The following is a 13,847-nucleotide window of genomic DNA, read 5'->3' on the forward strand; positions in this document are numbered from 1 at the left end:
TGATCCTGTTCTAACTGAAGCCAACAACCGCCTCTTCTGCTGAAGAGACTGAATTTTACGTTTAAGGCACTAGTAGGATACACTTTCAGGAATGAAATTAAAGCCCTTCCCTATCCTACTCCCATTACAAGCTGATCTGTTATATGTACAAAAGAGGCAAAGAGGGTGTGGGAGAAGATGAGCAACAAGACAGCCTAGCAATTCCCTTTCTCGGTAACCGTCTTGTAAATAATTCTCCATCTTCAGAAATGTGCACATTTTAGTCAAACATTATAGAGTTAAATTTTCCTTCCTACCCCAGGCAGTGATCTAAACAGGCTTAACGGCTAGTATTTTAATGAGTTGTCATTTCCTGTCTGATAAAGATTCTCACAGTATTTAACCACCAGTTTCCCTGGGGACCAACCAATACTAGAGCTCTATTCATAGTGACTCAGAATGGACCTCAGACTCTTGCCCTTATTCAAAAATGACAGATTGCCCACGACAGGAAACTGCCTTTCCTAGTAAGGTAGACTGCTCGGAAAAGGGTGGGGGAGTTTATCATGCAATCTTTCTGAAGAAGCCAAAGGCCATCATGCTGACTCATTAATATTTACAGCCTTTCAGCCTTTTATTAATCCAGAATAAGTAAATGAACAGGTGCTAACTGAAAATAAACTCATATTTAACCTAGTAAAAAAGGATCTAGTTATCCTCTGTGACTGGAATGAAAGTGTTATTATCTTAACCATTTAACTGAATAGAACACATGAATCTTTTTGTTTTGTTTTGTTTTGTTTTTGGAGACGGAGTCTGGCTCTATCACCCATGATGGAGTGCAGTGGCACAATCTCGGCTCACTGCAACCTTCACCTCCGGGCTTCAAGCGATTCTCCTGCCTCAACCCCCTGAGTAGCTGGGATTACAGGTGTGCGTCACTACACCCTGCTAGTTTTTGTATTTTTAGTAGAGACAGGGTTTCACCATGTTGTCCAGGCTGGTCTCAAACTCCTGACCTTAAGTGATCCACCTGCCTTGACCTCCCAAAATGCTGGGATTACAGGCATGAGCCTCTGTGCCTGGCTGAGTATATGAATCTTTGAAGCTGATACTGTAAGAAAAAACTGGTAACTGATGTATTCTACTTGTTTTGGATCTGAAATGTGATAGCCCCCTAATCATGTTTCTTTACATCCAGGATCTTGGAATGGCACCCCAACATAAAATAAATTCAGGATGAAAATCACACACTATACTAGAAAATCTAGGGCTTTCTCATATATACAAGTTTGGACTGACAGTCTCTGGCACCTTCTAAACTTCGTTGTGATTTGACCCCAGGATCTGGGATTAAAACATCTTGAATTTCATTCACATCTGTGCCCTTTCAAATGATTAAAACCTCTTTTGTACTTAAGTTAGTCCATTGTACTTGGAGTGGTATTATGAACACATGACACCATGGGTTTCTTTCTGGCTGTGTAGAAGGAAGACCATGCCTTCTCCAGGTGTATTTTATCAGGTATATTGTTTCTACTGCCTTACAGCATATTTTATCACAAAATAATCTGCAATTGCCCTAGCTTTTGGAGACTTAGCATTATTTTCTGTAAGAATCAGACTGGAGGTTAGACCTCCTTATCATTAACAGCTACTCTTTGAAATAAACTAACATTAAAGAGAAGCTCTAGAGAACAAAACCTCATTTCAGAATGCAGACTTGAGCAGCGGGAGAAAAGCAGGCATTTGTGCTGATGAATGTGGCCAGAGCTAAAGGAGTGGTCTATAAAAACTAGGTAAAACTGATTGGTTGCCAAAACAAAACTCTGTTAAAAATCAACTGATTGCATTTATAGAAAATGACAGACTGGTGGCAGCTTTTTTTTTTTTTTTTTTTTTTTAAAGAGGTTGTGTCTCTTGCCTCAGCCTCCCAAGTAGCTGGAACTACAGGCGACTGGCACTGCACCTGGCCCCAGTGGCAGCTTTTTTTTGGGAACAGGATCTTGCTCTGTCGCCCACGCAAGAGTGCAATGGCACAAACACGGCTCACTGCAGCCTTGACCTCCCGGGCTCAAGCAATCTTCCTGCCTCAACCTTCTGAGTAGCTGGGGCCACAATAGCTAATTTTTAAATTTTTTCCTAGAGATGGGGTCTCGTCATGTTGCCCAGGCTGGTCTCAAACTTCTGGGCTCAAGCAATCCTGCCTCAGCCTCCCAAAGTTCTAAGATTACAGGTGTGAGTGGGCCTGGTGGCAGCTTTTTATAGTGACAGATCTGCACTGGCTTGAAGACTCACTGAGTTCTTAAACTTAAAAATCAGGCCGGTACGGCGGCTCATGCCTGTAATCCCAGCACTTTGGGAGGCCGAGGCCTCCTGAGGTCAGGAGTTCGAGACCAGCCTGGCCAACATGGTGAAACCCCATCTCTACTAAAAATACAAAAAACTTAGCTGGGCGTGGTGGCAGGTGCCTGTAATCCCAGCTACTCAGGAGGCTGAGGCAGGAGAATTGCTTGAACCGGGAGGCAGAGGTTGCAGTAAGCCGAGATAATGCCACTGCACTCCAGCCTGGGCAACACAGTGAGACTCTGTCTCAAAAAAAACAAAAAAGTAGGCTGGGCACGGTGGCTCATGCTTGTAATCCCAGCACTTTGGGAGGCCGAGGCGGCTGGATCATGAGGTCAGGAGTTCGAGACCAGCCTGGCCCATATGGTGAAACCCCGACTCTAGTAAAAATACAAAAATTAGCTGGCCATGGTGGTGCATGCCTGTAGTCTCAGCTGCTTCGGAGGCTGAGGCAAAAGAATTGCTTGAACCCAGGAGGCAGAGGTTGCAGTGAGCTGAGATCACGCCACTGCACTCCAGGCTGGGCGACAGAGCAAGACTTGGTCTCAAAAAACAAACAAAAAAACCAAAAAAGTGACAGTATTGGCAGGACACAGTGGCTCATGCCTGTAACCCCAGCATTTGGGGAGGCTGACATAGGAGGATCGCTTGAGCCCAGGAGTTCAAGATTAGCCTGGGCAACATAGCAAGACCCTGTCTCAAAAAAGAAAAAAAAAGTGACAGTATTGATGGAAATTCAATCTCACTTAAAAAAAATTATGATCTCTGTCCTCAAGGAACTCTATCTAGAAGGATGTTGGGAGAGGGCAAAAAATGCACTTAAATGTACACTACAGAAACCAGTAGGTTTTTCATTAAAAGTAACCACAGTAGTAACTAGCTACAGCTGCACACAGGTGGATGCACGTGTGCACAGGAGAATAGACAGAATTCATGCTGCATCCCTACCAAATTCACACAGCAGCTGTTTGAAACTGGTGCTCTAGTCTAAATTTCCAACTTCCAGCAAATGACCTCACTGGCTTCCAGAGTGCTCCCTCCGGAATGTCCCCCTTCTCTGCCTCAAAACATCTTGGAGTCTTCACTCCAGTTTTCAAGAAAGAACTGGTTCATGAGGATAATCAATCCACTCCAGATTGATCCTATCTCAACCATCTCTTATCATTTATATGAATTTAACTTCTCTGTAATAGTACCTCACGGGTTTTGTTATGGATATGAAATGAATATTTATGTAAAGCATCTGGCACAGTGGGTGCTTACTGAATGTTAATTTCCTTCCCACATCCTTCCCTTTCTTCATTTGTATTTTCTATCTCTAGCATTTTACTAGAGTTTTCCCCTCAGCCTAAAATACACACTGGTCCCTCCTATTTAATGAATGAATTAATTCATCTGGTCAACGAATATTTACAAAACAATTAAAATGTGTCAGACATGACTTTGGCTTGACCTTTCCTCTAGCCCACAATTCCATGTAATCCAATATATTTGGGTTTTAATTTTCATCATGCTACTAAAATGCTCCATTAAATAGTAACTTCCAAATACAATGCACCCATTTCTCATCTAACAGTCTAACTCCAGAACTCCTGTTTTAACCTTTATGCAGTCTCCCAATATCCATAACAAACATATAGAAAGGTTAAGTGTCAAAGGAGAAGGATATATAAACTACCACAGACATGAAGAGAAAGGGGTTTTCCCAAGCTGCAGAAAGAGGTTATGTTAGACTGTATAACTGAGTCTCAGCAGCTGGGGTTTAAACCCTATGTTAAGCCTTAAATTCTATCCTTTTGTCAGATAATACAAATGTTGGGGTACCACACTTCCACAACTTTTTCTGATTATTTTCAATGATCAAAGTCAAAAAGAATCAAATACATGGACCATTTTATACTTTAAAATGAAAGGACAGATTTTCTTTCTGTAGAAGAAAAAGTCCAGGCCCACGTAGCTCATTCTGACCACTTTCCATAGAGTGAGGAATAAGAAACAGCATTCGGATTCAAGCACTTAATTACTCACTGGTTAAAATGATCTCTCTTGCCACAGGCAGGCCTGACTCGGAGGTCAAGCATCAAGTTAGCTCAGAAATAGGAGACAGCAAAGAAGAGCATGGAACATTCTGTATCTGGTAAAAAGTCCCTGTTCCAGCCAACACCATCCCCCAGCCCTCAAGTTCAATGATTGAGTTATGGAAACTTTTCTTGTGTGGTAAAACTGGGGACTTTGTCTTCCAATAAGACCCTGGCAATATGACAATAAGCCAATGTTCTGCATATGGTTTGCTGCGAGTCATATGCTTAATGTTATTTTCTGGGAATTCACATCCCCTATTTGGTGAGAATATGGGAACATGTCATTTTAATCATAACTTTAAAAGTTAGATTTGGTTATGCTCTTTAAGAAATATGTACAGGTCTCTCCCTTTGGAGAAAGTCTAAAATTAAATAAAAATTAGTATTAAATCTTAATTTAAAAAAAAAAAGGGCTGGGCACGGTGGCTCATACCTGTAATCCCAGCACTTTGGGAGGCCAAGGCAGGCGGATCACGAGGTCAGGAGTTTGAGACCAGCCTGGCCAACATGGTGAAATCATGTCTCTACTAAAGACACAAAAATTAGCCAGGCATGGTGGCAGATGCCTGTAATCCCAGCTACTCGGGAGAATCGCTTGAACACAGGAGGCAGAGGTTGCAGTGGGCCGAGATTGCGCCACAGCACTGCAGCCTGGGCAATAGAACAAAACTCTGTCTAAAAAAAAAAAAAAAAAAAAAAAATCACGACTAACATAATGCCTTTTGAGCTAGAAGTTCCCTAGTTCTTTGGTTCTATCACCTGACTTTGGGTCTCGCCATGTTGACCAGGCTGGTCTCAAATTCCTGAGAATTCAACCGATCCATCTGCCTCGGCCTCCCAAAGTGCTGGGATTATAGGTGTGAGCCACCATGCCAAGCCAATTTTTTTTGTTTTTGTTTTTGTTTTTTTTTGAGATGGAGTCTTGCTCTGTCACCCAGGCTGGAGTGAAGTGGCGCAATCTCGGCTCACTACAATTTCCACCTCCTGGGTTCAAGCGATTCTCCCACCTTAGCCTCTTGAGTACCTGGGACTACAGGCACCCATCACTACGCTTGGCTTGTATTTTTAGTAGAGATGGGGTTTCACCATGTTGGCCAGGCTGGTCTTGAACTCCTGACCTCAGGTGATCCGCCCACCTCGGCCTCCCAAAGTGCTGGGATTACAGGCGTGAGCCACTGCGCCTGGTCCCTTTTTTTTTTTTTTCTTAGAAGGAGTCTCCCTCTGTCACCGAGGCTGGAGTGCACTGGCACGATCTTGGCTCACTGCAATCTCCATCTCCTGGGTTCAAGTGATTCTCCTGTCTTAGCCACCCGAGTAGCTGGGATTACAGACGCCCACCCCCATGCCCGGCTAATTTTTCGTATTTTTAGTAGAGATGAGGTTTCATCAGGTCGCCCAGGCTGGTCTCAAACTCCTGACCACAGGTGATACACCTGCCTTGGCCTCCCAAAGTGCTGGGGTTATAGATGTGAGCCATCATGCCCGGCCCTAGCCAAAAGATTTTTGATACCCTTTTTTTTTTTTTGAGTTGGAGTCTCGCTGTGTCACCCAGGCTGGAGTGCAGTGGTGTGATCTCAGCTCACTGCAAGCTCTGCCTCCTGGGTTCCAATGATTCTCCTGCCCTAGCCTGAGTAGCTGGGACGACAGGTGCCTGCCACCATGCCCGGCTAATTTTTGTATGTTTAGTGGAGACGGGGTTTCACCAGTTGGCCAGCATGGTCTCGAATTCCTGACCTCAGGTGATCCGCCCAAAGTGCTGGGATTACAGGCGTGAGCCTCTGCGCCCGGCCTGGGATTCATTTTTCATTCTTCCTTGCCTTATTATCTCATAATTTTATTTTAAATTTGAACTGCTGCTGGCTTTTTTCTTGCTTGTCTTTTGATTTTGTTCTCTACCATAACAAGTTATCTCTCCTTTATTTGTGACTGCAAGGTTTTAAATATCCTTCAAAAGACTGCATTCTGAAGTTTACTAATTTAGTTTGATGATTTGCTATAATATTCAGGGATTTTTTTTTTTTTTGAGGCAGAGTCTCGCTCTGTCACCCAGGTTGGAGTGCAGTGGCGTGATCTTGGCTCACTGCATGATCTGCCTCCCAGGTTCACGTCATTCTCTTGCCTCAGCCTCCCAAGTAGCTGAGACTACAGGCGCCCGCCACCACACCCGGCTAATTTTTTTTTGTATTTTTAGTAGAGACGGGGTTTCACCATGTTAGCCAGGATGGTCTTGATCTCCTGAGCTCATGATCCGCCCGCCTCAGCCTCCCAAAGTGCTGGGATTACAGGTGTGAGCCACCGCCCCCGGCCCGATTTTTTTTTCTTTTTTTTGAGAGAGTCTCACTGTCACCCAGGCTGGAGTGCAGTGGTGTGATCTCGGCTCACTGCAACCTCTGCCTCCCAGGTTCGAGCGATTCTCCTACCTCAGCCTCCCAAGTAGCTGAGATTACAGGCATGCGGCACCACGCCTGGCTAATTTTTGTATTTTTAGTAGAGATGGGGGTCTTACCATGTTGGCCAGCCTGGTCTCAAACTCCTGACCTCAAATGATCTACCTGCCTTGGCCTCCCAAAGTGCTAGGATTACAGGCGTGAGCCACCATGCCTGGCACATTCAGGGTTTTAACAGTGTGAAGGGGAGAACTAACAATTAAAGGAGAATGTTTATTTTCTTTCTTCCTTTCTTTTTTTCAAGAATCAGGGTCTCACTCTGTCACCTAGGATGGAGCACAGTAGTATGATCATGGTTCACTGCAGCCTCAACCTCCTGCCTCAAACAATTTTTCCACCTCAGCCTCTTGGGTAGCAGGGACTACAGGCGGGTACCACCATGCCCAACTAATTTGTTAGTGCATTTTTTTGTAGAGACAGACAGGGTCTTAGTATGTTTCCAGGCTAGTCCTGAATTCCTGGCTTCAAATGATCTAAAGGAGAATGTTTCTACAGCAGGTTAGAGACAATATATCTAGTGAGGAAATCCAGCTGTTCACCTCCTCTTTTCTGAAATAAAGTAATAATCTATTAATTATGATATGAAATAACATATTTGGGTCTACTAAAAATTTGTTCTCTTTATTGAACTTAGTCTCCATTTTAGGTTTGGTGAGGCTACTTATTAATTCATTTGAACACTTGTATTTAAAAGCATTTCTGGCCGGGCATGGTGGCTCACACCTGTAATCCCAGCACTTTGGGGGGCCGAGGCAGGTGGATCACTTGAGGTCAGGAGTTCGAGACAAAGACTAAAAGGATACCCTTTGGGATCTGATAATAAAGCTTTACTAGCATCTGCTGAGTCTAATTATTTATACTGTTTAATATATTATCTAGAAAAGAATGGTCGGGCACAGTGGCTCACTCTTGTAATTCCAGCACTTTGGGAGGCTGAGGTGGGCGGATCACCTGAGGTCAGGAGCTTGAGATCAGCCTGGCCAATATGGTGGAACCCCATCTCTACTAAAAATATAAAAATTAGGGCCGGGCGCGGTGGCTCACGCTTGTAATCCCAGCACTTTGGGAGGCCGAGGCGGGCGGATCACGAGGTCAGGAGATCGAGACCACGGTGAAACCCCGTCTCTACTAAAAATACAAAAAAATTAGCCGGGCGTGGTGGCGGGCGCCTGTAGTCCCAGCTACTCGGAGAGGCTGAGGCAGGAGAATGGCGTGAACCCGGGAGGTGGAGCTTGCAGTGAGCCGAGATTGTGCCACTGCACTCCAGCCTGGGCGACAGAGCCAGACTCCGTCTCAAAAAAAAAAAAAATTAGCCAGGCATGGTGGTGCACGCCTGTAATCCCAGTTACTTGGGAGGCTGAGGCAGGAAAATCACTTGAACCCAGGAGGTGGAGGTTGCAGTGAGCCGAGACTGTGCCACTGCACCCCAGCCTGGGCAACAGAGCAAAACTCCATCTCAAAAAAGGCCAGGTGCAGTGGCTCACACCTGTAATCCCAGCACTTTGGGAGTCCGAGGCGGGTGGATCACCTGAGGTCAGGAGTTCGAGACCAGCCTGACCAACATGGAGAAACCCCGTCCCTACTAAAAATAAAAAATTAGCCGGGCATGATGGCACATGCCTGTAATCCCAGCTGCTCAGGAGGCTGAGTCAGGAGAATTGCTTGAACCCAGGAAGCGGAGGTTGCGGTGAGTTGAGATCCAAGATCGCACCATTGCACTCCAGCCTGGGCAACGACAGTGAAACTCCGCCTCAAAAAAAAAAAAAAAAAAAAAAGAAAAGAAAAGAAAAGTGGCTGAGGTAATCCCTGTAGACAGTGCTAGGAAAATGATAAGGACATCAGGACATTCCAACATCTGTCTCCTGAAAATAATTTTCAAATACGACACAACTCATTTAATTCAATACAAATCTGAATCCAGTAGGTCTTGAATATTTTAGCATAACTATATTCAAAACCATCTTATCTTTAAGAGTAAAGGATTACTGGAATTTTTTGAGGGGCCATGCTAGTGGGGTTTAAAATAAATTACTGACTTTGAAAGACGTAAGATAGGTCAGGTGCAGTGGCTCACGCCTGTAATCCCAGCACTTTTGGAGGCTGAGGCAGACGGATCATGAGGTCAGGAGATTGAGACCATCGTGGCTAACACGGTGAAATCCTGTCTCTATTAACAATACAAAAAATTAGCCAGGCATGGAGGCGGGCGCCTGTAGTCCCAGCTACTGGGGGCTGAGGCAGGAGAATGGCGTGAACCCAGGAGGCGGAGCTTGCAGTGAGCCGAGATCGCGCCACTGCACTCCAGCCTGGGCGACACAGTGAGACTCCGTCACCAAAAAAAAAAAAAAAAAAAAAGAAAGAAAGAAAGATTCAAGATATTCTGACTTAACTACATTGGCCTAAGCTTAAAGGCATTTCTATTTACCATAGATAAATAATATAATTTCATAAAAACTCTAAAGGCTGGGGAAATAGAAGAATCTGGGCTATACCAATGATTTTCTAATTTGTACTGGTCATGTGTTCATTTATTCAGCAGATTTACCAAGCATCTGCTATATGTCAGTCAAGACGCCAGGTCCAGTGGACATAACAGTAAACAAAAATAGACACAATCTTTGCCTTTGAGAAGCTTACAGGTTAACAGTAAAAAGACAGTAATCACACACTCCTACAAACATAAGTGTAACAATATAAGTGCATGTAGTATACGTTGCTGTGAAGAAAGGCCCCTGGTAAAGATGGTATTAGATCAAGTCAGGGAATGCTTTCTGAGAATGCAATGGCTAAAATCTAAAGGACACTATTTAGGCCAGTGATTCTCAATGAGGGTGGTGGTCTGTTCCCCATGTGACATTTGGCAATGTCTGAGACATTTGTGATTGTCATGATTGGGAGGTACTAGTAGCATGCAGTGAGTAGAGGAGGAAGATGATGCTACATCTCTTATAATGCACAGGACAGTTCCCCATAACAAGTAATTATCTGGTCTTAAAAAAGTCAATAGTGCCAAGGTTGAGATATCTTGAACTAGGCAAAGAGAAAAGCACAAGCAAAGATCAGTGGTGGGAGACTCAAATATGGACAAAGTAGTTTGAGCAGAGAAAACTAGAGGGGACAGATAACATAGAGAGGGCTTATAAACCCTGGTAAGGAGTTTTGGCTTTATCTAAAGAATGAAGGGAAAAACAAGTAAGTGAAGGGTTTCAAGAAGAGGAGGAGAAAGGGAGTGAAGACAGTGGTGATGATATGCTCAGATTAAAATTTCAAAAAGGTTACTGACTGCAGTATGGTTAACAGATTGGAAGAGAGTGAAACTGGATATATCGGTAGATGAAACAAGTAGCTAAGTAATTTAACTTCCTAGAAACTCCAAAGGCTGGGGAAACAGAAGGTACTTGTGGTAAGGATGCAGGAGTAGCCGAAAAACTTCTTTCTATAAATGTTCAGTATAGGAAAAGAACAAATAATGCATGGTGTTACATGCACTGCGCTCTGCAGTCTCAAGGTAGAGTAGTAGTCTCTAAGAATAAATGAAATGTTTTCCTTACATTTAAAAAATAAGGGGTTGGGAGCAGGGGCTCACGCCTGTAATCCCAGCACTTTGGGAGGCTGAGATGGGCGGATCACCAGGTCAGGAGTTTGAGACTAGCCTGACCAATGTGGTGAAACTCTAACTCTACTAAAAATACAAAAATTAGCCGGGTGTGGTGGCGTACACCTGTAATCCCAGCTACTCAGGAGGCTGATGCAGAAGAATTGCTTTAACCTGGGAGGCGGAGGTTGTAGTGAGCTGAGATTGCACCACCGCACTCCAGCCTGGAGCAAGACTCTGTCTCAAAAACAACAACAACAACAACAAACAAAAACATAAGGGAAGGCCAGGCATGGTGGCTCATGCCAGTAATCCCAACACTTTGGAAGACTGAGGTGGGAGGACTACTTGAAACCAGGAGTTTTGACACGAGCCTGGGCAGCAAAGCGAGACCGTCTCTACAAAAATAAATAAATAAATAAATAAAAAATAAGGGACAAGAATATTTTTTGTCTTTATGTGATATATGGTCACATATAAAATACTTTATTTGTAAGGATTCAGGCAGCAAAAAACTAGAGTAAATTTAATTTTAATTTTAAAGGTAAATTTTAGTGTACAAGTTATAATCCACACTGATAAGCTCAGGAATTAATGAAACTAATGACTGGCTCCACTGAGTACAATCTCAAGAATATATTTTTTCCTTATTAAAGCTGAACTAGCAAATATTAAAGACTGTTTTATTACAAAACATTTAAAAGAATGAATATATATATGACTAAAAAAACCAATAGTCACAAACTCAACATCAAGTGGCATTTTTTTTTTAAATAGCAAAAATTTCCATAAATGTTTGCTCTATAAGTGGCTTTTAAGATAAAGATTTACATTAAAACTAAACAAAGGCACTTAAACTTGACACTTTTCCACCGTGGGGCAGTTGTACTACTGAATGAAAAGAAAACCTCTCCCCTATAATAATGAATTAAAAACCTAACAACTTTTGGTTTTATTGCAATTTATTTTATTTTTTTCTAATTTTTTTTTTTTTTTTTTGAGACGAAGTTTTGCTCTTCTTGCCCAGGCTGGAGTGCAATGACGCCATCTCGGCCCACCGCAACCTCTGCCTCCCTAGTAGCTGGGATTATGGGCATGTGCCACCACGCCTGCCTAATTTTGTATTTTTAGTAGAGATGGGGTTTCTCCATGTTGGTCAGGCTGGTCTTGAACTCCCGACCTCAGGTGATCCACCCGCCTTGGCCTCCCAAAGTGCTGGGATTACAGGCATCAGCCACCGTGCCTGGCCAGTTTAGCCTTTTAAAATAACCTAATTTTTCTCTAGTGAAGTAATAGAGACCTGACAAATTTTGTTAATATTATGCCATCTAACACAACTTAATGAAATACTGAATTTTCTTTTTTTTTGAGATGGAGTCTTGCTCTGTCACCTAGGCTGGAGTGCAATGGCATGATCTTGGCTCACTGCAACCTCTGCCTCCCAGGTTCAAGTGATTCTCCTGCCTGTGCCTCCTGAGCAGCTGGGACTATAGGTGCCCGCCACCACGGCCGGCTAGGTTTTGTATAAAATACTAAAATTTTATGTATGATTTATATTTGCATTAAATGCAGCTGTGTATCTGGCATCTAATTTGGCCCAAAATCACAGCATTGTACTAAAGCACCATTAAACTGCAATGATAGACACATATCTTTTATATAAAGAGAGTTTCTTATTTCTTTGGCGAGGCTACAGATTCAAACCCCAAAGCTTCTTTTAAACTCAGAATTATATGACTTGATAGATGTCTGGTTTACAATTAAACAGGGATAATGTGAGCTTTATCTTTCCCTACTATAGAACAAGAAAGTCTTCTTCATTTACTAATAATAGCAAGTTATTTTTGCTCGTCAAAAAATAAAGAACTATGTCAAAAATTCTATTTCAATTCAGTCTTGTACACATTTACTCCCATTTAAAGAGTAATTATATTAATATTAGTCCTTAAAGAATTACTTACCCAATGAAAGCCACCATTTGCTCCACTATGTGCTTGCTGAATGTTATTATAACAAAAATTTTCTGTGAAGAAAACACCAGTTAAAATAAATTATTTAGTCATCAAAAAACCAACATAAATTCACAATTCTGGTAATAGTCTAAAGAGGTAAGATTGTGCCCCTAATTGCAATTTTTAAATTTCTTTAAAAATAAAATATAACATTTCCATCCTGTCCAACATGGTGAAACCCCGTCTCTACTAAAAATACAAAATTAGCTGGGCGTGGTGACGTACGCCTGTAGTCCCAGCTACTTGGGAGGCTGAGGCAGGAGAATTGCTTGAACCCAGGAGGCAGAGGTGGCAGTGAGCACCACTGCACTCCAGCCTGATGACAGAGTGAGGAGACTCCATACCAAAAATAATAATAATAATAATAAAATACAATAAAAGAAAAATAAAATTAAAAAAAGATAACATTTAATTCAAATATTATCAACTTTGTATTCCTTTTTTTTTCTTTTTTTGAGACAGAGTTTCACTCTTGTTGCCCAAGCTGGAGTGAAATGGCGTGATCTCAACTCACTGCAACTTCCACCTCCCGGGTTCAAGCAATTCTCCTGTCTCAGCCTCCCAAAGTACCTGGGATTACAGGGATGCGCTCCCATGCCCAGCTAATTTTTTTTTTTGTATTTTTAGTAGAGACTGTGTTTCTCCATGTTGGTCAGGCTGGTCTTGAACTCCCAATCTCAGGTGATCCATCTGCCTCAGCCTCCCAAAGTGCTGGGATTACAGGCATGAGCCATTGCGCCCGGCCCTTTTTTTTTCTTTCTTTCTTTCTTTTTTTTTTTTTTTGAGACAGAGTCTCCTTCTGTTGCCCAGGCTGGAGTGCAGTGGTGCCATCTTGGCTCACTACAACCTCCGCCTCCCAGGGTCAAGCGATTCTCCTACCTCAGCCTCTCAAGTAACTGGGATTACAGGTGCACGACACCACGCCTAGCAAATTTTGGTGTTTTTAGGAGAGATGGGGTTTCACCATGCTGGCCAGGAGGCCAACATGGTCTCGAACTCCTGACCTGATGATCCACCTGCCTCAGCCTCCCAAAGTGCTGGGACTACAGGCACCCGCCACCACGCCCGTCTAATTTTTTGTATTTTTAGTAGAGACGGGGTTTCACCATGTTAGCCAGGATGGTCTCGATCTCCTGATCTCGTGATCCACCCACCTCAGCCTCCCAAAGTGCTGGGATTACAGGCGTGAGCTACCGCGCCCAGCCAACAGTAGTCTTCTTTTTATCCACTCACTATGAGTCTCAGGAACCTGGACAGGTTAGACTAATGTACATTATTTCTGGCAAGAAGACTAATAAGGCAAAGGTATACAATTGGTGTGTGAATATTATGAAGCTAGCAAGGCTATTATTACAGATAATTTGTGAAGAAAAGCAGGGGGTCTATA

General features: G+C 43.0%; 1 protein-coding gene across 4 annotated transcripts in view; it reads right to left on the reverse strand.

The window, feature by feature from the left end:
- VMP1 (vacuole membrane protein 1) overlaps positions 1-13,847 on the reverse strand; it is a 134,218-nt gene that overhangs the window by 11,512 nt on the left and 108,859 nt on the right. For all 4 annotated transcript variants that reach the window (XM_058445165.1, XM_058445166.1, XM_032162905.2 and 1 more), the window contains one exon: positions 12,410-12,471. In XM_058445165.1, coding sequence (XP_058301148.1) covers positions 12,410-12,471 — 62 coding nt within the window. The remainder of the gene's footprint in view (positions 1-12,409; positions 12,472-13,847) is intronic.

The sequence above is a fragment of the Hylobates moloch genome, unplaced genomic scaffold (assembly GCF_009828535.3).
Source record: "Hylobates moloch isolate HMO894 unplaced genomic scaffold, HMol_V3 SCAFFOLD_10, whole genome shotgun sequence".
Lineage (NCBI taxonomy): Eukaryota > Metazoa > Chordata > Mammalia > Primates > Hylobatidae > Hylobates > Hylobates moloch.